Source organism: Propithecus coquereli, unplaced genomic scaffold (assembly GCF_000956105.1).
Source record: "Propithecus coquereli isolate 6110/MARCELLA unplaced genomic scaffold, Pcoq_1.0 Scaffold13, whole genome shotgun sequence".
NCBI classification, from domain to species: domain Eukaryota; kingdom Metazoa; phylum Chordata; class Mammalia; order Primates; family Indriidae; genus Propithecus; species Propithecus coquereli.
The window spans coordinates 4,796,142-4,819,367 of record NW_012137191.1 but is presented as its reverse complement, the minus strand read 5'-3'; the positions used below and the strand labels follow the sequence as shown (position 1 = coordinate 4,819,367).

General features: G+C 37.6%; 1 protein-coding gene across 1 annotated transcript in view; it reads right to left on the bottom strand.

The window, feature by feature from the left end:
• Positions 1–23,226, bottom strand: part of ADAMTS20 (ADAM metallopeptidase with thrombospondin type 1 motif, 20) — a 169,514-nt gene that overhangs the window by 12,440 nt on the left and 133,848 nt on the right. The window contains exons 29-37 of the mRNA XM_012638392.1: positions 22,847–23,014; positions 11,954–12,127; positions 11,708–11,878; positions 6,149–6,349; positions 5,308–5,437; positions 4,999–5,093; positions 4,820–4,911; positions 3,837–3,970; positions 3,513–3,565 (exon numbers count right to left, since the gene is read on the bottom strand). Coding sequence (XP_012493846.1) covers positions 3,513–3,565; positions 3,837–3,970; positions 4,820–4,911; positions 4,999–5,093; positions 5,308–5,437; positions 6,149–6,349; positions 11,708–11,878; positions 11,954–12,127; positions 22,847–23,014 — 1,218 coding nt within the window. The remainder of the gene's footprint in view (positions 1–3,512; positions 3,566–3,836; positions 3,971–4,819; positions 4,912–4,998; positions 5,094–5,307; positions 5,438–6,148; positions 6,350–11,707; positions 11,879–11,953; positions 12,128–22,846; positions 23,015–23,226) is intronic.

Sequence of the window (23,226 nt, the reverse complement as noted above, 5' to 3'; positions counted from 1 at the left end):
AGATTATTTAAAGGTAAGTGGATATGACAAAGCAATATGGAGTCTACAGACAGCATACACAGCAATTCATCAGGCAATTCAAAAACACCAAGCTTTTTAAAAAGGGTGTTATTTCCTTTGATTTCTTACGTTACTGCATTATATTATTGCTTCTATTAAGTTTTACTTTTGCTAACATTGTTAGTAAAATATGCTGATTGGCAAATAGGAGTGGAGATTTTGATACAGTATCAAAAATAGAATCATTTGATCTAAAAGAGGTTGAAAGGAACCCTAAAAGTCAGCTGCTTCAGTCACTTAATCATGTTTGAATCACTTAAATAATATCCCAACCAAATCATCCAGCCAGTGGCTGTCATCTCCACCGGCATTATTTCAAGCCCCTTCACTTTTTAAGACTGGAAGATCACTGCATTCTCCGTGATGACACCAGTCCCCTAGAGGCAATTCCCAAAGGTAGCATTTCTGGAAATATCTATCACTTTTCCAAGAACAGTTGCTAAAACCAGTAGGCCTATCATGGCGTGCCAGAACAAGCTTGTACAAAATAGTGAGAGCCAACTATGTGCATCTCTTCCTAACTCCATGTACAGGAGGTCATGTTGGTGGCATATAATTGGCTATTGCCTAATACTAAAAATCTGACTTTTTTCTCTCCTTGGATATATGGTTGTTAAACGTTTATATGCACACCACTGATTATTTGTGACATTTATGGATTAGGCTGGGTCAGAGCAGGGATACAACTTTCAAAGCATCTTTTGCTACTAACTCTTCCAAAAGCATGATGACCAGCCAATGGCCTTGGTTTTATCAACCAATTACACAATAATGGCTCCAGTCCACCTAACTCTGATGAGTTCCAGAACATATTTCAGCCTCCTACTGGGCATCATTGCTTGGATGATCCACAGATATCTCTGACTTAACACGTCCAAAGCTAAATGAATTATTTTTGTCTCTAAATTTATTCCCCTACTATATTTCCCATCTCACTGAACTATACCACTGCCCACCTGGTTATTTTTGAAATCTTTCTAAATATTTCATGTCACTAATTCCCACATCCCTTTAGTGAGAAAATCCTATAGAGTCAACCTCTTTTATATTTCTCAAATAGCTCCCTATCCTGACCCATGTCCCTAATTTAGGCTGTCATCACTTTCTATCTGAATTATTACATTAGCTTTCTAATTGTTTTCATGAATACAATGTGTTCTCCTTCCAACCACGTCTGTTCCTTCCCCCAGTTCTGCCTTTACTCAAATGGCTCCTATGACTTACAAGATAAAATTTACCTGTATAACTTTGCATGCACTGCTCTTTATGATCTGATCCTTGTGAATTTCTCTAACTAGCTACCATCCTCTAACCTCCACTTGACTTATGTTTAGACAAAACTGTAATACTTTTCACTCTCTGACATCAACAAGATACTTCTCTCTTCCATACTTGGGACTGTCATTTAAGAGATGGTACTTGAAATCTATAAATTGAATGAGATTCTCAAGGGAATGACTGAGAACTTAAGCTCTTCAGCATTCAGTGTTGTGGAAGATGAAGAGTAACTAGCCAAGTTGAGAAACAATGGGAAGGACCAGAGAAAGGGTGGCCAAGAAAGGCACAGAACCATGAGAATGTGTTGTCCTGAAAGCCAAATCCTGCTGGTGAATCATGCAAGATGAAAACCAAGAATTTATCATTAGATTTAGGGAAACAGAAGTCATTGATAACTTTGATAAGGACTGTTTCCTGGGGGTGATACGAATAAGAGACTGATTAGAGTGAGTTCACGTTAGCATAGGGGAAGAGAAATTAGAGAGTGAGAATAATAACTCATTTAAGAAATTTTGCTATAAAGGAACACAGAAAAATTAGACAGTGGCTGGAGGGAAAGAAGGTCAAGAAGATTTGTTCTTAATTATGATGAAAGAAAAAAGAGCATGTTTCTCTATGCAGAATGTAAATGACCCAGTAGAGAGGAAAAGTTGAGGATGTAAGAGAGAAAGGGAAATCTGTTAAAATAATGTTCTTGAGTAGGCACAAGGCAATGAGCTCAGAGCACAAGAGGAGGGATTTGCCTTGGGTGGGAGCATGAATAGTTCATTCCCAGGAAAGAGGAGAGAAGGCATGCTGGTAAAGATTTAGGCAGGTTGGTAGATGCGGCAAGTGGGAACTTACAGAAATTCCCTTCTGGTTGTTCTATTTTTTTCAGTGAAATAGGAAGATCATCAGCAATGAGTGAGTAGAGTGGAGGTGTTAAAATTTTGAAATTTGGAGCTAAAGGAAAAGGTATGAGCTAGACGTTTAGGCAAGTGGGAGAGAGAATAGAATCATTTACAGTGATAGTAGCAGCCAGAAGGACTGTGTGTTATTTGCCACATTCAGTTGTATGGTGCAGGTGCAGAATGGGTGGACAGCTTCATTTAATCAAGACTGGTTTTTTACCACATGAATTTGAGAAAAAAAGAGAGGACTTGAAAATGTATAGATTTGACATTTTATGCTCAGGGCCCAGCCCAGTGCCTGGCAAAATGGCAACTTTATTTGATAAATTAATTTTTTAAAAAAAGACTAATTAATAGTAAATAAGCTACTGAGTGACTGTTACATACTTTGCAATATTAATTACCTGACGCATATACATTGGTAAATAATTATAAAGCTTTTACTATATGTAAGACAATGATTAGATATGTTACAAGTATCGTCTCTTAATTCTCACCAAAAAAAAAAAAAAGGACAAAAAAGAAAGAAAGGAAGATGAGAAAAAAAGAAAAAACACCTTAGAGGCAGTTTCTTATTTTACAGATGATGGAACCTAGGCTTAATGAGATATGCCCAAGGTCACATAGCTAGTAAATGGAGACAAAGAATTTATGCCCAGACAGACTGACTCCAGAGTTTATGATCTTAACTATAGCAATAGTTAAGTAGTAACTGTACTTTTGTAAACACCACTGTAGTAAATGGTAGATATTCAGCAAATCATAGACATTATTACTAAAAATAATAATTCATCATTATATGAGTATAATTTAGATATTATATGTTCATGTATATTGTATACAATATACAATATTGTCTCAATTTTTTTTGTTTCTTTTCTATGATTTATGCACTGTGCTAGGCACGGTGACTCAATGGCAATTGAGATGGAGTCTCTGCTTCTGAGATGAACTTCTTTGCCTCTTTATGGAGATACGTAACTTTTAGGATGGCAGACTGTATTACGCCCAGTGTATATTAGGTTCCATAAATACGTTCAGAGTTGACTGTATTATAAATCACTTCCTGGTTAGGCAGGATGATCAGTAATCTGGGGTTTCCTCTCAAGGTCGCTTACTAACTGTATGAATTGGGACAAGTCACTTCACTTCCACTTAATTTCATCACTTGTAATCTTGTGACATATTTGCCTCAGCTAATACAGGGTTGTTAGAAAGATCAAGTGAGATAATGTATGGGAAAATACTTGATAAATTACAATAGAAACTAATGTTAATTATGACCTTAAACCCTGTAAAAAGCTTTACAAGTGCATTGAGGATATTAACTTCCTTATCTTTAATGTAGTTGGGGATTTTAAGGTAAAGAATTTTATCTTGGAAGGGCAGTATCTCATCACTGTCACTATTACTACATTTTCATTAAGAATCTCCACGGCACATGTCATTGCAGAGAAAGTATATAATTAATAACTTTAAAAGAATTTTGACTAATTTTTGCATACGGCCATTCTCTTTACCCTGGCTATCACATATACTAGCATATTATTAGACTTTCATTAGCAAAGGGAGACTTTTTGTTTTAAAAACAAAAAATTTAGTACTTACTTTTAATTTGCATGAAAGTGAGATCAATTCTTATTTTGCTGAAAACAGTGTATCCAGCAGCCAGGTAGTCATTTTTACATTCACAGTCTTGCCTTCTACTTCCATTAAAAGGACATTCATATGGATTTTGTAGTCTGTAACAACATTGGAATATTTTTACCATTAGATACAGTTATCTACATAACATAGATAAATGGTAAACTTTGGAAGTGGGAAGATAAAAAACACACTTCTGCTCTTCAATATTATAGTGTCAACAAGTTAAACGGGAAAGAAGTCAAAATCACTCCAGGTTAACATACAAAATTCTCAATGGGAAATTCGAGAACAGTTTGTAGAAAAATATTTAGCTATAATTCTCCTAGCTTTTATTGCTGGAATTAGTTTGATTTCTATGAAAATCCATGTAGGTCTTAAATTGTTCCCTTCTCTGTGTCCCACTGCACACCCACAGTATTCTTAGTCAATCTCTATGTGAGTACATGCTATAGTTCAAGGATTGATTGATTGATTGACAGAGTCTCACTTGTCATCCAGGCTAGAGTGCAGTAGCGCCATCACAGCTCACTGTAACCTCAAACTCCTGGGCTTAAGCCATCCTCCTGCCTCAGCTTCCTGAGTAGCTGGGACTACAGGTATGTGTTACCATCCTTGACTGATTTATTTATTTTATTATTTATTTATTTTAATGATGGGTGCCTAATTATGTTGCCCAGGCTGGTCTCAAACTCCTGGCCTTAAACAGTTCTGTAGTCTTGGCTCCCAAAGTGCTGGGATTACAGGCATGAGCTACCATGCCCTGCCTCAAGTCTTTATTATTGAACAGGTATGGATAACAGCTAGCTTAGATCCTACTGTATCCACCTGCTCCTAAATTATTCCTCCCATGTGCAAGCTATTCCAGTATCACTCTGAAGGCTAGAACTTCTAATTCTCTTGAAGGACCATGAAAATGCACAGAGAGACCAAAACACAGCTCATACCTAAAGCCATACACTTCAGAAAAGTTATCTTCACCTTTGACCAGTGATAAATATTCCTTGGGGTTCTCCAAGTGCATTCCTGCACAATAGATCTAAAGGAAAAATGCAAATATGTAGAAAAGCTTTCTCTAAAGTTAATGGTCAATGTTAAAATCAAACAGGAACTGTCTTCATAATACCTTTATTATTCTTCCTTTAATGTTAAGGTAATAATCACCATCCTTGGAGATGCTGTTTTTCACTTGAATTTCTTTGCAGGTGGTAAATGATTTACCTTCAAAGACAAGTTAAGAGAATTTGCCAACACAGAAGAAATTACAAACACAGCATGAACTTAATCATACAAACATTGCTACACTCTGAAAACCTGACACTTCCTTTTGTGGAGTGTGTGACTATAATTAACACAAATATTTATTGTCACATTTTAACTAAAACTTCTCAGGAAAACTTAGGTGCTAGGTAGATTTTTGAAGTCTATTACTTACAGTCATTGACATAACATTTCTTTTGAGCATCTGGTTTTAAACGCTTTAAACATAAGTCACTGGACCGACCATTTTCGGCCAGGCATTCCACTTGTCTCTCCATTATCCCACTTCCGCAAGTCACTGAGCACTGTGAACAGAGTAAAATTTGAAGATAAACTATATAATAAATAATAAACCAGTAAATCTAAGCCTCCTTCTCTCAGACTAGGTCATTTTGGAACAAATTAAGGATCAATAACGGCTAGTACCACTGAAGATGCAAAAATATGCTGGAGACTAGACCATCACAGGTGGGAAAAACCCTTAGACATGAGCCTGAATCTATTATTACTCAATTATTGGCTTCCTTTAATTTATTTTGTGTGGTTATAGGAACAGTACATTGTAAATACTTAATAAACATTAATCAATGATAGCTATTAAACTACTGTGAGTTTTTTCTCATTAAGTTATATGCTAGGCTTGCAAAGTAGCATCTACTTGCTTTCCCTCAGTGAAATTGGGAACAGAATATAGTGTAAATAACTTTTATTACTCGTCTGTTAGGTTTGTTTACTTCTTCCCTTAAGCAATAAATATTTCTTGAGCACTTGCTCAAAGTGCAAGCCACTGTGCAAGGTTCTCTGAGGAATAGAAATAAGTATTAGTTACGGTCTCTGCTTTCAGCAAGTTATAGCAAGCATAGAAAGAGAGATAAGATATTTACACAAATAACTGATAAAGTGGTTTTTATACAATAGGGATATGAGACACCTCTGAGGATCTAGTTAGATCACCAGGCATCCTACACCTAGAAAGTCTTATTCATAAGGTTTTAAATTCATAATTATACACGGACCTTGCTCCATTTTCCAACTTTCCAAGTGGCCACATGCAAACAGCTCCTAATGTTGCATTTGTAAACTTGAGAGGAAGGCATCACAGGGCATTCTCGATAGTCTATAGGCCAAAGCCGATGGTGTTTATGTTTCTTAGTAGACTGGATCCCAATACAATATGAAATCCTTTGTTGGGAACTAAATCCACAGTTACCTGCACACTGAAAAATACACAATTACAAGGAGAGAAGAATATGTCCTTATATTTATCTCGGGCTTAATATTTGTCTGATGCTTAATTTGTCATCTCCACAACAATCCTATTTAATTAGCCTCATTTACAGATGAATAAACAAAGGTTCAAAGACATTAGGCATCTTTCCCACAGTTGTACCGATAAATGAAAAAGACCAAGATTCAGGCTAGATTTTCCACCTGTAGTGCCTGTGGATGTTTTTTCCATTATACTACTAAGAATATCTTAACTGAATGAAACTATGTCTTCTAATAGGCACAGCTTTGGAGAAATGAAATATATTAGGAGTTCTTACCTGAAATAAAGTACACTATTTGGCCACTATTATGTATAAGTTAGTGTATGTTTATCTTAATACATATAATGTGAAGTCTAATAACATTTGATTAAAATAGGTGATTTAGGTATAAATTAAAGCCTTAGGCCAAAAATGGGCAAATTGACTTCTGCTTCTAGCAAAAGTGGAATAACAATGAATAGATACGAATAGATTATCTTCTAACCTGAAATAACCAAAACATCTGGACAAAATAGATAAAACAATAGCTTTTAAGACACTCAACATTAGACAATAAAGGATAGTGATCCGTGAGGGATGGGAAACAAAGGGACCCTGTAATTGTGGTAGCCTATTACTTTGAAAGACTTTCCACGTCTTGCCACAGTGAAAGGGAGACAGCAGAGACCAGTGCACAGATACATGTGAGGATACCAACCGAAGCCAGGTAATGAACCAACCAAAAAGTTTAGAAGTTACTGTATCCAGTGCTCACACAGGACCAAGTATAGTGCCTGTTTTCTCCAGCCAGACTGGAAAACCTTTTTTACATGGGGCAATAGGTAGAGTACTCAAAAGGGTCTTACCACAGTAGAGAGGAAAAAATAACCCCAGATTGAACAATATACTGATTTCACCTAACAGATCTTAAGAGCAAGGCAAGCGAGAGCCAAACTGCTTCCAAGTAAAATAAATGCAACCCAGAACAATGTTCAAAATATATGTATTGGAATAAAAAATATCCAGTAACCAAAAAGGAAAAATTCCTAATGTCTGACAGGCAATAAAAATTTAACTGGCCTGCAAAGAAGCTGGAAAATAAGACCCATAACGAAGAGAAAAATCCATCCATCAAAATATACTCTGAGAGATGACATCAGTGAAAATGGCAGAGTAAGGACATCTACAGATTCTCTCTTCCATAACAGTGAAGAGAAATTGGGCAAAATTTGTCAGATCAACTTTTTTAGAACTCTGGAAATTAACCAAAGACTTGCAACAATCTAGGAGGCATTTATTCAAGAAATATAGCTAAATCTTGGTAAGAGCAATCTTTGTGGGGCTTTCACGAGCCCTATTCCCATTCTCTCCTTTCTAGCTCAATGGTAGCCTTGAAAATCAATAGCCTTGCAATCATGCTGAAAACCCGCAGCCTGGCAGCCACCAGAAGAACAGGCCTAGGCATCATGCAAAGCCTCCTTTCCAGAGAATTGTCATTATTTGAATTGTTTAGTGGTTCTCTAGAAGATCCCACTTGCAAGGTTGTCTTTATATGACCTGACTTGCCAGGGCTAAAAGTCAGAGGGCATTTGTTGCATTCAATTAGAAGCCACTGTTTTGCTTTACAGCTTCTAGCATAGTGAGTAATGGTTGGTTGTGGCAATTATCGGCTAGCCTAAGAGCTTAAAAGGAAAAGACAGGGAATAAGATGTCCATCAGGACCTTGAAAAGCTCCAATATATTCATAAGAATGTAGAAGGGCAGGGACATGTTTCAGGTTGAATACATGTCCAGGGCTGTCTGCATGCCCAGAAGCACCTGAGGAGGGCCTGCAGTCTCACCTCTGGCTGATCTCAAAGCTCTATATAAGCAGGAAGTTAAAATTAAGGAAGAATTGTCAACTGCCTGGCTGAGTGTTGAAATAGGAATTTCACCCCCACCCCTGCCGCCCTCCAACCCCCTTTCCCAACACACACATAGAGGCCCTTGGCAAAGGCTGGGAAATTATTGGTTCCAGGAAATTAAGGAAATCACTTTCCAGTCCTTATCTGACAACTGAACTAAATGAGCAGAGACCTCAGTGACCACATGTGACAATGAATATAGATTTCATAGTTAGTTCAGAAAAGTCACTAAACAAACAAACAGTAACAACAACAAACAGCAACAACAGCCAACTCTGAAAGGGAGAGAGAATCTGGATAGACTTATCATGAGTAAAGAGATTGAATTTGTAATAAAAAAGAACTTCACACAAGAAAAGTCCAGGGCCAAATGATTAAAGAAGAATTAGCACCAACCCTACCAAAACTCTTCCAAGATAGAAGAGAAAGGAACACTGCTTAATTCATCTTATTAAGCCAGTATTTTCCAAATCCAGGCAAAGATATCACACAAAAAAGAAAACTGAAGACCAGTATTTCTTGTGAATGTACACGTGAAGATCTTCAACAAAACACTAGCCAAAGAATTCCAGCAACACATAAAAAGGATTATATACCATGACCTAGTAAGATTTATGCCAGGAATGCAAGCTTGTTTTAACATATGAAAATCAATCCATGTAATGCACAATACCAGTGGTCCCCAACCTTTCTGGCACTAGGGACCAGCTTCATGGAAGACAGTTTTTCCACAGACTATGGTGGGTGAGGAGGCAGAGCTCAGGTGAAGCCAGCAATGGGGAGTGGCTGTGAATATACTTACTCACCCACCGCTCACCTCCTACTGTGTACCCTGCACCCCGCACCTGATTCCCCCCAACCCCTGGTTTCTAAGTTTCATGGAAGACAATTTTTCCATGAATGGGGCATGAGGGGGTGAGGGGAGGCAGTGGAGCTCTGTGGCCTGGTCCCTAACAGGCCAAAGACCAGCGCCTGTCTGTGGCCCGGGGGTTGGGAACCACAGACCTAGATTTAAAGAAAGAAGTAAAACTACTTCCATTTGCAGATGGCATGATGTTTTATGAAGAAAACCCCAAGATATCCGCACACAAACAATAGATCCAATAGACATGTTCAATACACAAAAATCAATTTTGTTTCTATATACTAGCAATGGGTAATCAGAAAATGAAATTAAGATAATTCCATTTACAGAAGCATAAAAAATAACAAAATACTTAGAAATAAATTTAACAAAGAAATGCAAGATTTATGCACTGGAAACTAACTGAAATATACTTGAAAGTAATTAAATAAGACCTAAATGAATGGAAAGACAACACACATTCATAGATTGGAAGGCAGTATTATTCAGATAACGATATTCCCTAAATTGGTCAAGATTCATTGCTGTAACAAAATCCTAGCTGGTCTTGACAAGAACTTGACAAGCCAGTCCTAAAACTCATATGGAAATGCCAGAGACTCAGAATAGCCAAATGATCTTGAGAAAGAGGAACAAAGTTGGTTCACTTATACTTCCTAATTTCAAAACTTACTATTTAATTACAGTAAACAAAACCATGTGGTAATGACATAAGGATAGGTATGTAGATCAAGGGAATAGAATTGAGAGTTCAGAAATAAATCAATACATTTATGGTCAATTGGTTTTCAACAAGGATGCCAAGATAATTCAATGAGAAAAGAACAGTCTTTTCCACAAATTGTGCTAGGACATCTAGGTAGCCACATGTAAAAGTATGAAGTTAAACTCTTACCTTACATCATATACAAATATTAACTCAAAATGTATCTAAGAACAAAAAGTATGAGCTAAAATTATAAAAGTCTCAGAAAAAAACATAGGTGTAAGTTTTTGTGATCATGGAATAGGCAATAGTTTCTTAGATATGATACCTAAAGCACAAAAAGGCAAAACGAAAACAAAATAAATTTGACTTCATCAAAATTAAAAACATTTGTGCATCACAGGATACTATCAAGAAAGGGAAGGCTGGGCATAGTGGCTCATGCCTGTAATCCTAGCACTCTGGGAGACCGAGGCAAGAGGATTGCTTGAGCTCAGGAGTTCAAGACCAGCTTGAGCAAGAGCAAGACCCTGTCTCTATTAAAAACAGAAAAAAATTAGCCCGGTGTGGTGGTGCATGCCTGTAATCCATGCTACTCGGGAGGCTGAGGCAGGAGGATCGCTTCAGCCCAGGAGTTGGAGGTTGCAGTGAGCTATGACAACACCACAACACTCTAGCCAGGGTGACAGAGTTACTCTGTCTCCACAAAAAAAAAAAAAAAAAAAAGGAAAAGAAAAGAAAGCAAGAAAAGGGAAAAAGACAACCCACAGAATGGGAGAATATATCTGCATGTAATGTAACTGACAAAAGTTAGTACCCAGAATATATAAGGAACTTTGCAATTCAACAATAAAAAGACAAATGACCCTATAAAAATAGGCAAATGCAAATGAGCAAAGAATTTGGAGACATTTCTCTAAAGAAGATATACAAATAGCTGAAAAGCACATACAAAGATATTGAACATTATGAGTCATTAGAGACATGCAATTCCAACATACGAGATACCATTTCATACACACTAGGATGATTATATTTTATAAAAGATGAACTACAACAAGTGCTGGTGACAATATGAAGAAATAGGAATCCTTATATATCGCAGATGGGAATGAAAAATGGTGTCACGACTGTGGAAAACACTTTGTCAGTTCTTCAAAAATTTAAATAGAGTTATCATAATACCCAACAATTGCTTCCTAGGTATTTGCCCAAGAGAACTGAAAACATGTCCACCCAGAAACTTGTACACAAATGTTCCTAGCAGCATCATAGTCAAAAAGTGGAATCAACCCAAATGTCAATCAGCTGGTAAATAAAGTGTAGTATAGAAAACAGATAAAGTGACCTGTGAGGTGGGAAGGAAAAGAGGGGAGGGGAAGGGATTATAAAGTAGCATGAAGAAACTTTTGGGGGTGATGGAGATGCTCTTTATTTTGAATATGGTGCTGGTTTTATGGATGTGTACATATGTTAAAACCTATTAAGCGGTACACTTTAAATATGTTAAGTTTATAGTTTGTCAATTATGCCTCAAAGAAACTGTTTATAAAAAGTGGGCAACTATGCAGGGTCAGTTTGCTAAACTGTTCCTGGTGGTTGGTTTCACAGTTGGAACCAACTGACACTTCAAACTTGCACTAGAGTTTGACATACATTTTACTGTTACTCTATTTGCACCATTCAACTGTTAGTGGTCTCGTTCCTTAGATTGATATGCATACTTATCATCCACCCTTATAGTCAAATTTTAGACATAGTTTCAGCTGCATCAATTTTTAGATCCAGTGTTCTTTTTGTTGTTTTGTTTTCCAGAAGCAAAAATTCTCAAATTCCTTTCTTTGCCTTACCTGTGATGAGTCTCCTGTTACCACAATATACTTGCAGGGAGGGTTCTTGCATTTTTTGATTGAAAGAGGTCTGCTTGAAGGATCACAGAAACTTTCATTGACTTGGATGTTTTGTGCATCAATGCACTTCACTAGCCGATGGGTCTCTTTTTTCTTACATGATGTTGAACACTAGAAATGCGATGACAAAATGAATGAAACATTTTTATATGCAGTGTCTTTGAAATTTTACTTGTTAATACTCACATCCAGCCACTCTCCCGCTATCCACTGGTACTGCATGCAGTCCTTATGCCAACATTGCCTCTGAAAATAAGGCCGGGTGGACTGATCACACATTTTTTCAGTGACCCGACCAGCACCTCTCAGTCTGCAGTACACATCCCTTTGCTGAACTCCAGCGCCACAGGTCACAGAACACTACAAAAGAGCCCAGATGATTTGAACAATTAGCAAATAAGTATCAAATTATATAAAAATAGACAAGTACAGCCATTGCATATTTTATTATTTCTTTTAAACATAGCCTGATATTACATCATGCATTAGATAAAAAATACATGCAATAAATATTTTTACCATTGTCTGGTCTGGAGCTTCTATATAAATATGTAAATAGATTTTCTCTGTTTTGCACAAGGTACCTCAAACCTTACAGAAACTATGACAAGCAAATCATTTATAGTAGACTGAATCCTGATAGATGACTCCCTCTGACTTAAATGTAATCAAAGCCTAGAAAAATCGACATTAAGCCTCATTTTTCTTAGGTGCACAATGAAAATTTTGTGTTACTTCTAAAATTTCACTGAACACTTTCTATACATTTATTCCTGACAATAGGAACCTCTACAGAGGAGGTACTGTGGCCGGGGACGCTGAGACTCGGAGAGGCTGAATCACTTGAGTGAGGTGCTGACTTTAGTTAGTGGTTTTCTTCATCTGTTCAGGATGTATAACAAAATATTATACCATAAACTGAGTGGCTTAAGCAACAGAATTTTTTTTTTTTTTTTTTTTGAGACAGAGTCTGGCTCTGTTGCCCCGGCTAGAGTGCCATGGCGTCAGCCTAGCTCACAGCAACCTCAAACTCCTGGGCTCAAGCGATCCTCCTGCCTCAGCCTCCTGAGTAGCTGGGACTACAGGCATGCGCCACCATGCCTGGCTAATTTGTTCTATATATTTTTAGTTGTCCGATTAATTTCTTTCTATTTTTAGTAGAGACGGGGTCTCGCTCTTGCTCAGGCTGGCTTCGAACTCCTGAGCTCAAACAATCCGCCCACCTCGGCCTCCCAGAGTGCTAGGATTACAGGCGTGAGCCACCGCGCCCGGCCAACAACAGAAATTCATTTCCCATAGTTCTAGAGGCTAGAAAGTCCAAGATTAAAGTGCTGGCAGGTTCGGTATCCAGTGAGGATCCAGTGTCCAGTAGTTCACAGAGGGCACCTTCTCACTGTGTCCTCACATGGTGGCAGGGAGAAGCTACCTCTCTGGGGTCTCTTTCATAACGGAACTATAAAAGAACCGAATACCTTGGGGGTTAGAATTTTATCAGATGAATTTTGTGACAACACAAACATTCAGATCATCACATTCTGCCCCTGCCCTCACCAAATTCATGTCCTTATTACATGAAAAACATACTCATTCCATCCTAATGGCACCAAAAGTCTTAACTCATTCTAGCATCAACTCAAAACTCCGTAGTCTCATCTAAATATTGTCTAAATCAGATGTGGGTGAGACTCAAGTATGATTCATCCTAAGGTAAATTCACCTTCGCTTGTGAGCCTGTGAAATCAAATAAGTTATATGATTCCAAAATACAGTGGTGGGACAGGCGTAGGATATACATTCCCATTCCAAAAAAGAGAAATATTTAATAAAAAAAGAAGAAAAAGGTAATAGGTCTTGAATAAAATCCAACAGGGAAAACAACATAAAATATTAAGGCCTTAGAACAATCTTTGACTTGATGCCCCACCTTCTGGTCATACTGGGGCAGGGATTGGGCCCCCAAGGCTCCAGGTGGCACTGCCCCCATAGCTTTGCTGGGTGCAGTCCACGCTGTAGCTCTCATGGATTGTAGGTAGGTGCCTGTAGCGATCCCAGACTGAAATAGCATGCTGGTGGCTCTAGTGGTCTGGGGTCCCAGGGATAACTCTGACCCCATGGATCTCCCAGGCATCACCTTAGCAGGGACTCTCTGCAGCGGCCCCGCACTTGCAATGGACCTCTCCTTGGGTCACGTGCCCAAGACTCCAGGCACTCTCTCTTTGAAATCTAGGTGGAGGAAGCCACACAACCATGATTCATTTACTCTGCGTGCCAGTGGAGATGATACCACCTGGATGCTGCCAAAGTTTTCCACCTGTGCACTCTGCAGGGTGGCCATCACAGCACAAGCTGCACCTGGGCCCACCGGAGCTGCACCTGGGACAGTCAAGGAGTGCTGTGCCTGAATGCGGGGAGCAGATCTCATACTGTGAGGTGGCACCAGCCTGCTCCAGCCCTGCTCTGCCCACCTGGGCCTCGTACTGTGGAACTGTGATGGGATCAGGCACCTCCATGATCTCCAAACTGTCTTTCGGGGTCATTTCTCCCTTATCGTGACAATAACTCATAAATTCTGTTTAGATAGATGTCTAATCTCCTCATTGTCTTGATGAACAGCTCATAGCTTAGATTGAGATGGCTGATTCATAGTAATCTCCTTATCCAATTTGACCACAGCCCTTTGTGTTCTCCCTTTGTGTTCCCATCTTTTTTCAAATATAAATAGGCTGAGAATTTTCCAAAGTTGTAAGTACTATTTTCCTTTTGATTAACACTTCCATCTTTATGGCACTTCTTTCTTTTCACATTTTTTCCATAAACAGTCAAGAGAAGCCAAGCTGCACCTTCAACATTTTGCTTAGAAATTTCCTCAGTAAAACATCCAGTTTCATCACTCACAAGTTTTACCTTCCACAAAATATTGGAACAATTCAGCCAGGACTTTTTACCACTATGTAACAAGAATGGCCTTTCCTCCATTGTCTGATGACATGTTTCTGATTTCCATCTGAGACCTCACCATCTTTACTGTCCATATTTCTATGAAAATTCTGTTTGTGACCATTTAGGTATTCTCTAAGATTGAGGCTCTCTCTACAATTCTCCTCTTTTCTTTCTGGGTTCTTACCAGATATCCCATAACAATCCATTCATGGCAATGTAGGCTTTTACTGTAACAGCAAGCACCTCAAAACTCTTCCAGCCTCTATCCATTACCCAGTTCCAAAACCTCTTCCACATTTTAGGTATTTGTCATAGCAGCACCTCACTAATGGTAGCAATTTTTTTTATCTGAGTTTATTTGGGCTGCTGTAACAAAATACCATAAACTGGTGACTTATAAACAATAGAAATTTATTTCTCACAGTTCTGGAGGCTGGGAATTCCAAGAATAAGGTGTCAGAAGATTCAGTGGCTAACGAGGGCCTAATTTCTGGTTCATAGAGGGCACCCTCTCATGTGTCCTCATGTGGTTGAAGGGACAAGCTAGCTCTCGGGGGTATCTTTTATAAGGGAACTAATCCCAGTCATAAGGGCTCTACCTTCATGACCTAATTACTTCCCAAAGTCCCCACCTCCTAATACCATCAGCTTGGGGGTTAGGATTTCAATACATGCATTTGGGGGGCAGGGTGAGGACGTTCAGAACATAGCAGTGGTGAAGCAGAGTTGAAGCTCAGTTCTTCCTGACTCCAGACTGAGCTCTTTCTGTGCTGTCTCCTGGGGATGAAGACGACTTGGCACTCTTTCAACTCTAGGATGTCACGTGTTCCAAAACTAAGTAGTAAAACCATATAACAACAGAGCTTGACTAAAACCAAGAGCTGTGATGCCAACATTAATAAAGTGTAGAGTATGTCTGAGGATATTTATTTAATTTGTGAGTTTGGTTGTTTATACGCTTTGTTATTCCAGAGGGGATTGGTGGTCATATTGAGTAATATTGTTTGGGGACCCATTAGTACTTCCCACTGTAATATTATAAGGGAAAAAGAATCAGGTTATTCATTACGTTCTTTATTTCTGCAGGAGTTCCAAGGTAGCTAATTTCCTTTTTCACAACAGTAAATGTATATCTGCAAAATATAGTTTACCATGAAAGAAAAAAAATTAAATTCCAGAAAAGCTAGGAACTTAGCTTATCCAGTGAACCCAAATTCCTCTTACAAACTGTGGCAGCATTTTTACTATAAAGGCACTTTAAAATTTAATCTTCTATCTTGTGAATATAAGCAGCAACCACTGACTTTAAAGAGAGTTTTTGTTTTTTTTAATGTGTACCTAAATGCATAAAATTTTATGCATATCTATGTAACTTATGTCGATTTTCATGTTATGATTAAACAGTTGAATTTTGCCTGCTCATTAAGTATTTTCACAAAAAGCAAATAGCTCTTTGTATGGATACAATAATTTAATACACGCTCTGTGGAGGACACAATATTAGGTAGACTAAAACGTTTGGATATAGTTTAACTTACTTGAACCTCTTATGAAAGTGTTTAGCCTATAAAATGAAGCTCCTACAAACATTTTCAGAGATAATTTAAAAAATATATAAAGTATTAATATATTTGGAAAAATCCTGCCTCTAAACCTGAAAAAATATTCCTGGAAAAAGTTAGTTCACAAAACACAGCTTACTAAGAAGCTCTATCAGAGAAATATAATTTCTTATAATCCAAAAATTGTACTGGTTTTTTTGGCCCTTTGATCACAGCATGAGTATAGAAAAAAAAAAATCCACTGAGACCACAGGTAGCTCCTATATTTTTAATATGAATCTCTTCTCTAAAAAGAAAAAAAAAGATGGATTACTGCTTGGAAAAAAAAGTAACTTTTGTTTTTCAGTTTTTTAGGATAAAAATACAAAAGAGTAAATAGATATGATTTTAGATTTGAACAGGAAAGAATTCATTGCTGAAGTTAAATATTCCCTACTCTGATGTCATAAATAATCAAAATTGACAAATCCAGCAAAAACTTTTCAAATCTTTTTTTAGTTAATCTCACCAACACATTTAGCACCATTGACCACTTTCTGTTGAGCCACTCTGACTGTTGTGATTGAAATCCCTTTTGGTTCTAGGTGTTCTTCTCTTACTTCTTAAATTGCTCCTTCTCAGGGTCTTTAACTACTTTCTCTGTTCTTTCTTTAAACGTTAGCATATCCCAGGATTCTGTTTATAACTGGTTTTCTTTACTCTCTCTAAGCTCTCTCTGAGCAATTTCTTCTACACCTGAATAATTTCTAAATCTCTTTTCTCCTCTTGATTATAATTCTGAGTTCTGCATTTGTATTTTCATGTATTTAGAAAAATATGTTTCATGTATTTACAAGAATTTTCTGCATAGATATGTGCAGAGATATGTACATAGATATGTGTTTTCTGCATAGATATGTCAAAACCTCAAATTTAGAATTTCTATAGCAGAACTTGTTACCTTTGCCCAAAGCCAGTTCCTCCTGTGCTTGTGTATACATGAAGACACTATCACCCACTCTTAAGCGGCTTCCTAGAATGGCTTCCCAAGGTACATTGTAACTCCAAAATACATATCCCTTATTTTGACAGCTTTATGGAACTACCTATCTTTAAGCATGTTAAATTTTGTCTTTTTTAGAAAATCTGTTATGAATGTGAAGGCATCGTACAGCTATAAATGCGAGCATAACACAAGTAATCGATTGGAATGCACTAACTGGAACTCAATTCCGACAGAAAAATCAGCCAAATATCCTATATATGCATAAACACAACACTGTATACAGCGTGGTGCTTCAAAGACTTGACAGTGGAAGTGGATAGGTAAATCCACAGGTACTGTAGCCATTGTAGCTACTATAGAGCAGAGATAAAAATGTTAGAGTGTGCATTGCAGAAATAGGTTCATCAAGGCTGACTCACTCTATTATTTAATAAATAACCATTTAAAATGTAAATAGTGAAGTCTTCTCTCTTGATATATTGCTTATAATTTCTTATGGATAAGGTTTTGGTTTAGTCAGTTATTCACAACTATGGAATCAATGATGTAGTAGTAGTATTAGCAGTAGTATAATATTTTGAGTGAAAAGAGGCACTAAGAACAACTAATCCTAATTTCTCTTCAATTCTGAAATCCCTTCTATAGCAATAGTGAATGAGTGACTAATAAATTTACCCAGGGTTACATAGCTTCATTCTGGGCATGTCCACTATATCTTGAAAGCAGTCGTCCCATTTTTAGATTATCTCCAATGTTAGCAAATACTCTCTTATATTGAACTGAAATATTCTTTCAGCTTTTACCCATTGTAAAGAATATGTCCTCCTTATAAATGTAGAACAAATATATACCTATTTTCATGTGAGAAAATATGAAGATGTGAGGACTGGAACTGTGGCAGCCATTTTATGACCATTAGGAATTGACCAACAAAATCTCAGAAATGCTAATCCAGCACCCTGATATTGTGGAGCTGCTGAATCAAAATTAAATAAACACTTTGCTTTTATTATGTAAACAATAAAGGTTTTTATGGTTTAGACTGCTAATAACATCAGGGCTTTTGTTACTCACATCAGAACACGACAGGACTGATACACCATAATTGCTACCATTTGATTGTTCTTCTCTGGAGATTTGGAAAAATATCAAGACTTTTCTTATAGTGTGTATTCCAGAACAGGCATTGCTCCAAATATCTGACCAGGATATATTAGTGCCCCAAAAGGTAAACTATCCTTCTGTTAATGGAGCCTAATTTGTTGCTAGTGATTCAAGGAACTCCATCATATTTAATATGTGACCAACTAAACCCTCAGTTATTTACCCATTACCAGTGAAATCCAAATATATCTTTCACTTAGGCAACAGACTGCTTTTTTACATAAATAAGCTTGCAATGAATTCAGTACAACATAGAAATTATATTTCTACTGACTACATTATTATATGTAATGCAGTGACAGCCTGGATGGATTGATTTCATGTGTCCTTCTTGGCCAGAGGGAGCAATATGTTACTAAGGAAATATAATAATGAGTTAGCATATAATGATAATAATGAAATAATCATGATAACTAGTACAGGAGAAAAAGCTCAAATGGAGCTGTGTTTAAACTCCTGGCCCCCATCACTTCCTGCCCTATCATCTGCACAAGCTCCCTAACCTCTCTAAGCTGCTGTTTCTGTGTTTGCATAATGAATGTAGTAATACCAGCAGTCCTGAGGAATAAAGAAGTCTCTCATAGGGTGTCAGGAAGTGACTGTCCCTTGCTGGTCTCTTCCCCTTCCCATTTTTTCACCTTTCTCACAGAGGTACAATTATTTTTGCCTTGAAAAATTTGACACATGCCTCAAATCAGGGTGTTAGTCATCTCAGCCTATCCAAAGAAAGGCCATCTTAAATATTAAGAAAGATGATAAAGGAAGATGGTTAATGGGCAGCATTGCAATGCAAAAACAGAATTTCACTAGCTAGCAAAGATTGAGAGTCATAGTTTGCCAGCCCTAGAGCAGGAAGTCATCTTCCCTGTCCCTGAGTCCCACTCTACATTCACCAGTAGAAACATCACTGAATACCCTGGGGATAGAGATGAAGAGATTCTAGGTTCTCCATTGAGGGCTTTAGGGACTTAAAAAATTAAGATTTATTATTTTTAAAATTATAAAATATATATGTATATGTCAGAAATTTTTGAAAACATAGAAATGTAAATTTATATACTTACATATTTTTGAAATACAGACAATATGGAATTACAAAAATACAAAATCTCTTAAACATCTAGCATTTACCAAATAGTTTCTTTTTTTTTTCCTTTCAAATTAGGGGCTTTGGGTGGGGAGCACTGGGCAGTAGATTTGTGGGATTTTGGAATTTGTATCACCTTTGTTCACAGCTCTGATCTTAAAATTTGAGAAAGAAATGATGGGCCTTGAAGAAGGGGAACCAGGCTAGTAGCTGATTTCACCTGGCTCTAGATTGAATATTAGAGAAAGAGACTCTTTGGATATCTAAGTTATCCAGCAGGTTTGCCATGATCAAGGGGAGGTGAGAATTCAGAATTTTGTTTTTTCCTGAACATAGAGACTATGCATTTGGATGGAATTTAACTAAGTAGAGGGAGCCTGAGACAATGATGAATCTAGCACCATGCTGGCCTTAAAAACTCTAACTTACAAGAGAAGCTGGCATTCTCCCAAATAGATAAATGAAAAAAAAAAAAAAAAAAAAACCTTGCTTCCAGGAAGTAGGGATGGGGGATGGAGGTGCTTTTTTTCTTTTTAAATGATTCAAGTATCTAATTTGCATCTAAGGATACACATATGGACACAGAGGACAAATGGCCCTGTATAGCAATGTTTGTTCCTGTTTAGCAGCAGTCATTAAAATGCATTACTAAATCCTTTCATTTAAAAAAAAAAGATATCAAATACCAAAGGAAGAGTGTTCCTTCAAAACTCATTTGAGCACCTCAGCAGTCACAATTTACCAAATGAGTCTTTACACTTGAGGCATCATATAAAATATTAATAAAATGGAATTATTTTTAAGAGTGAGCGATTATAGTAAAGCAATGTTACAATCTTCACAATCAGAACAAAGCAGCAACCAGTAATTATCTTGTAACTACCTCTGAAATTACACTTCTGTTGAATACATTATTATATGTAGTGCAGTGACAGCCTGCAATTGTTAACTTCATGTGGGTCCTTTTTATAGAATAAATCAAAAGCCAATGACTTCACAAGTGGTCATTTGTTTCTGCCAGAAACTGGGGGACTGTGTGGGTGAATGCAGCTAATTTCTATGACAAGGAAAACCAACTCACAGAGAAGAAAGCAGACTCTGTACAAAAGCTCTGTTTTTCATAATCCTTGAATATTCATATGTGTATCTTTGAAACCCCTGAGATACATTTCTTTAGTGGATCTTATATAAGTTGACATTTGGTGGTAAGCCAAGGCCAATTTGTTAGCACTGATGATAGATTCACTGTAGTAGGGCCGGAGGTTAAGGGTCAGAAAGTGTCCTCATGAATACCAACCACAGCAGCTGCGGCAGCTGCGCTGCAGCAAAAGAATCTCTGGGATCAACAGGAATGTTGGGGGCTCCCACTTCCACTCCCGCCCGCCGTGGCTCCTGCCTGATGTCAGAATTGGGAGCTATCTGCTGCACACTGGGCGGATCTGTGACCTTTCCTGCTCGGTGCCATCATGGCATTTCACCCTCTTGGGGAAAGATACTTTGCCATTATTCTGCCACACCTCTGTCTAGATAACGTAAGGCAAACCTCCACTTTGAAAAAAACCACAATATGAAAAATATAATAAATTAAGAGATGGTGAGTCCTTTTGCAATGAATCACTGTATTCAAAGTGAGGTGTGTTTAGTTAAATACAAAGCTAGGTGCCTAGTGGTCAAGATATCCATTGTCTCTAAGAGAAAAAACGACATTGGCCTGAGATACAGCTGAGGAAGCACGGTTAGTTTTCAGTCTTACCCCCTAAGAACAAAGGTTAGTAATCCACGTCTAAGATATTAAGTGACACAAACATATCCGAGTCCTTCTAGAGTTCACACTGTATGAAAGTAAATAATAGCCAAGATGTGTTGCGAGGCCGTCGTAGGCCTGGGAACGCGTGATGATGAACAATTGAACTAGACCAGAGTGGTCGCAAGGAAATTCAAGTGCTACTTTGACAGGAGAATTGAGAGAACCTGTTGAGTGACTAATTGGAAGCAAAAGAGAAGAAGACAGGACGAAGCCAGTGTTTCCTTCTTGAACAACTTAGGTAACAGTGACATTTACTAAATAAACAAGTTAATGGAGAGATCTTTCACATCCTGGCATCTGCTAAAGCACGAACAGTAATTTATTTACTTGACCAAAATTTAATGTAGAAGCAAATACTCAAGAATATATCTGTGTGTGTGTGTGTGTGTGTGTGTGTGTGTGTGTGTGTGATGAAAAACAGATATGCATTAACTAGTTTTCAGTCAAACATTAACCACAATTCCCAGTACATTAACACTTGACAGAGGCTGCCTCTTCCACAAGAAATTTGAGATTTTCCCTCAATTTGGGAACCTTATATTCAGTATCAGTAATGCACTGATATTAATGCTACTCAAAAGCTGAGTGCCCTGCATCGAGGTGCTGAGCTTAAAGAGATAATGACTTAGGAGCCCAGGGGAGCCCGTTTCCTCTAGCTCCCTAAGATGCATAACTCAAACATCTGACAGAGATAAGAAAGTTCCTGAGCAGATGCTAGGCTTCTGTTCCCTTTGCAGGACCAGGCCCTTTAAGAAACGGTTAAGCGCCCTGAGGTACTACTGAGAGCAGCCAGGTGGCTGTGTTGAAAGCCTAGCCCCACTGAAATTGGTCCTCGGGAAATTACTCCAGTTAACGTCTCTGACTTCATTTACTCCATTTGCCTTGTCAATATTTCCCAAGTTGGTGTTGCTTGACAACCACTTTCAAATGCATGCCTACCCCAACTTAGATCTTGAGCTGTCTTCCCTGAGCATGCCAGGCTACTATTAATCACCTTTCTTTCACAAACTGAATTCTCAGCCTGGATTTTTACTGAATCTTTCCACTCTAGGCCAACCTAGGTTACCTAGCTCTGACACCTCCCTAACTCTCAAACTCCTATTACAATCTGGTCTGGACTAGTTCTCTCTCCAGGGTGCAACCTTAGCTCAAATTCAAGATTTGGGGGTGGAAACAAGGCAGTTACTAAATGCATCATCATATATATTTTACTGTTAGACTGCCAGGAATAGTGTTATAACTATCAGTAACCCCCCCACCCACCGAATACTACTAATATTCAGTAACAAAACTTCTTATAAAGTCAATAGCCACAAAAATCAAATGAGTAATTTGTTATTTAACTATAGACTTTGCAAGTGTGTTAACACTGTACAGTATTCATTTAGGACATAGTGGCAAAAAGTGTATAACAGAATAAAGTACATTTTAGAGGAGGAAAACATTCAAGGTTATTGAAAACATAAAGAATGATTTAAGATTTACTATGTAAACATAAAAATATATACATATAATTGTAAAATACATCACATACCTCCTTCCATCTATTGGCTTTCCATGAAGGGCATCTGACAGATCTACAAGCTTTGTGAGTTCGAGGTTTCTGCAGATGGCTGCAATATTTTTCTTCTAATTTCCCTTGGAATTGGTCAATGCAAAGCACCTCACGGTACTTTATACCTTTGCCACAAGAAGCTGAGCACTAGAAAAGAAATATGAATGCATTTGATTCATTTTTTTCTTGATGAATTTAATTTTATCTTCAAGAAGTATAAAATGAAACAATCAAAACATCATTGCTTTGATATTTTTATTAAGATATATTCCAGTATTTCTAATTAGAGAAAAGTTGAAATTTCCCAATCTGCTTTGTTCCATCAATTGATGTTATCATAAGATAATATGATTACTTTT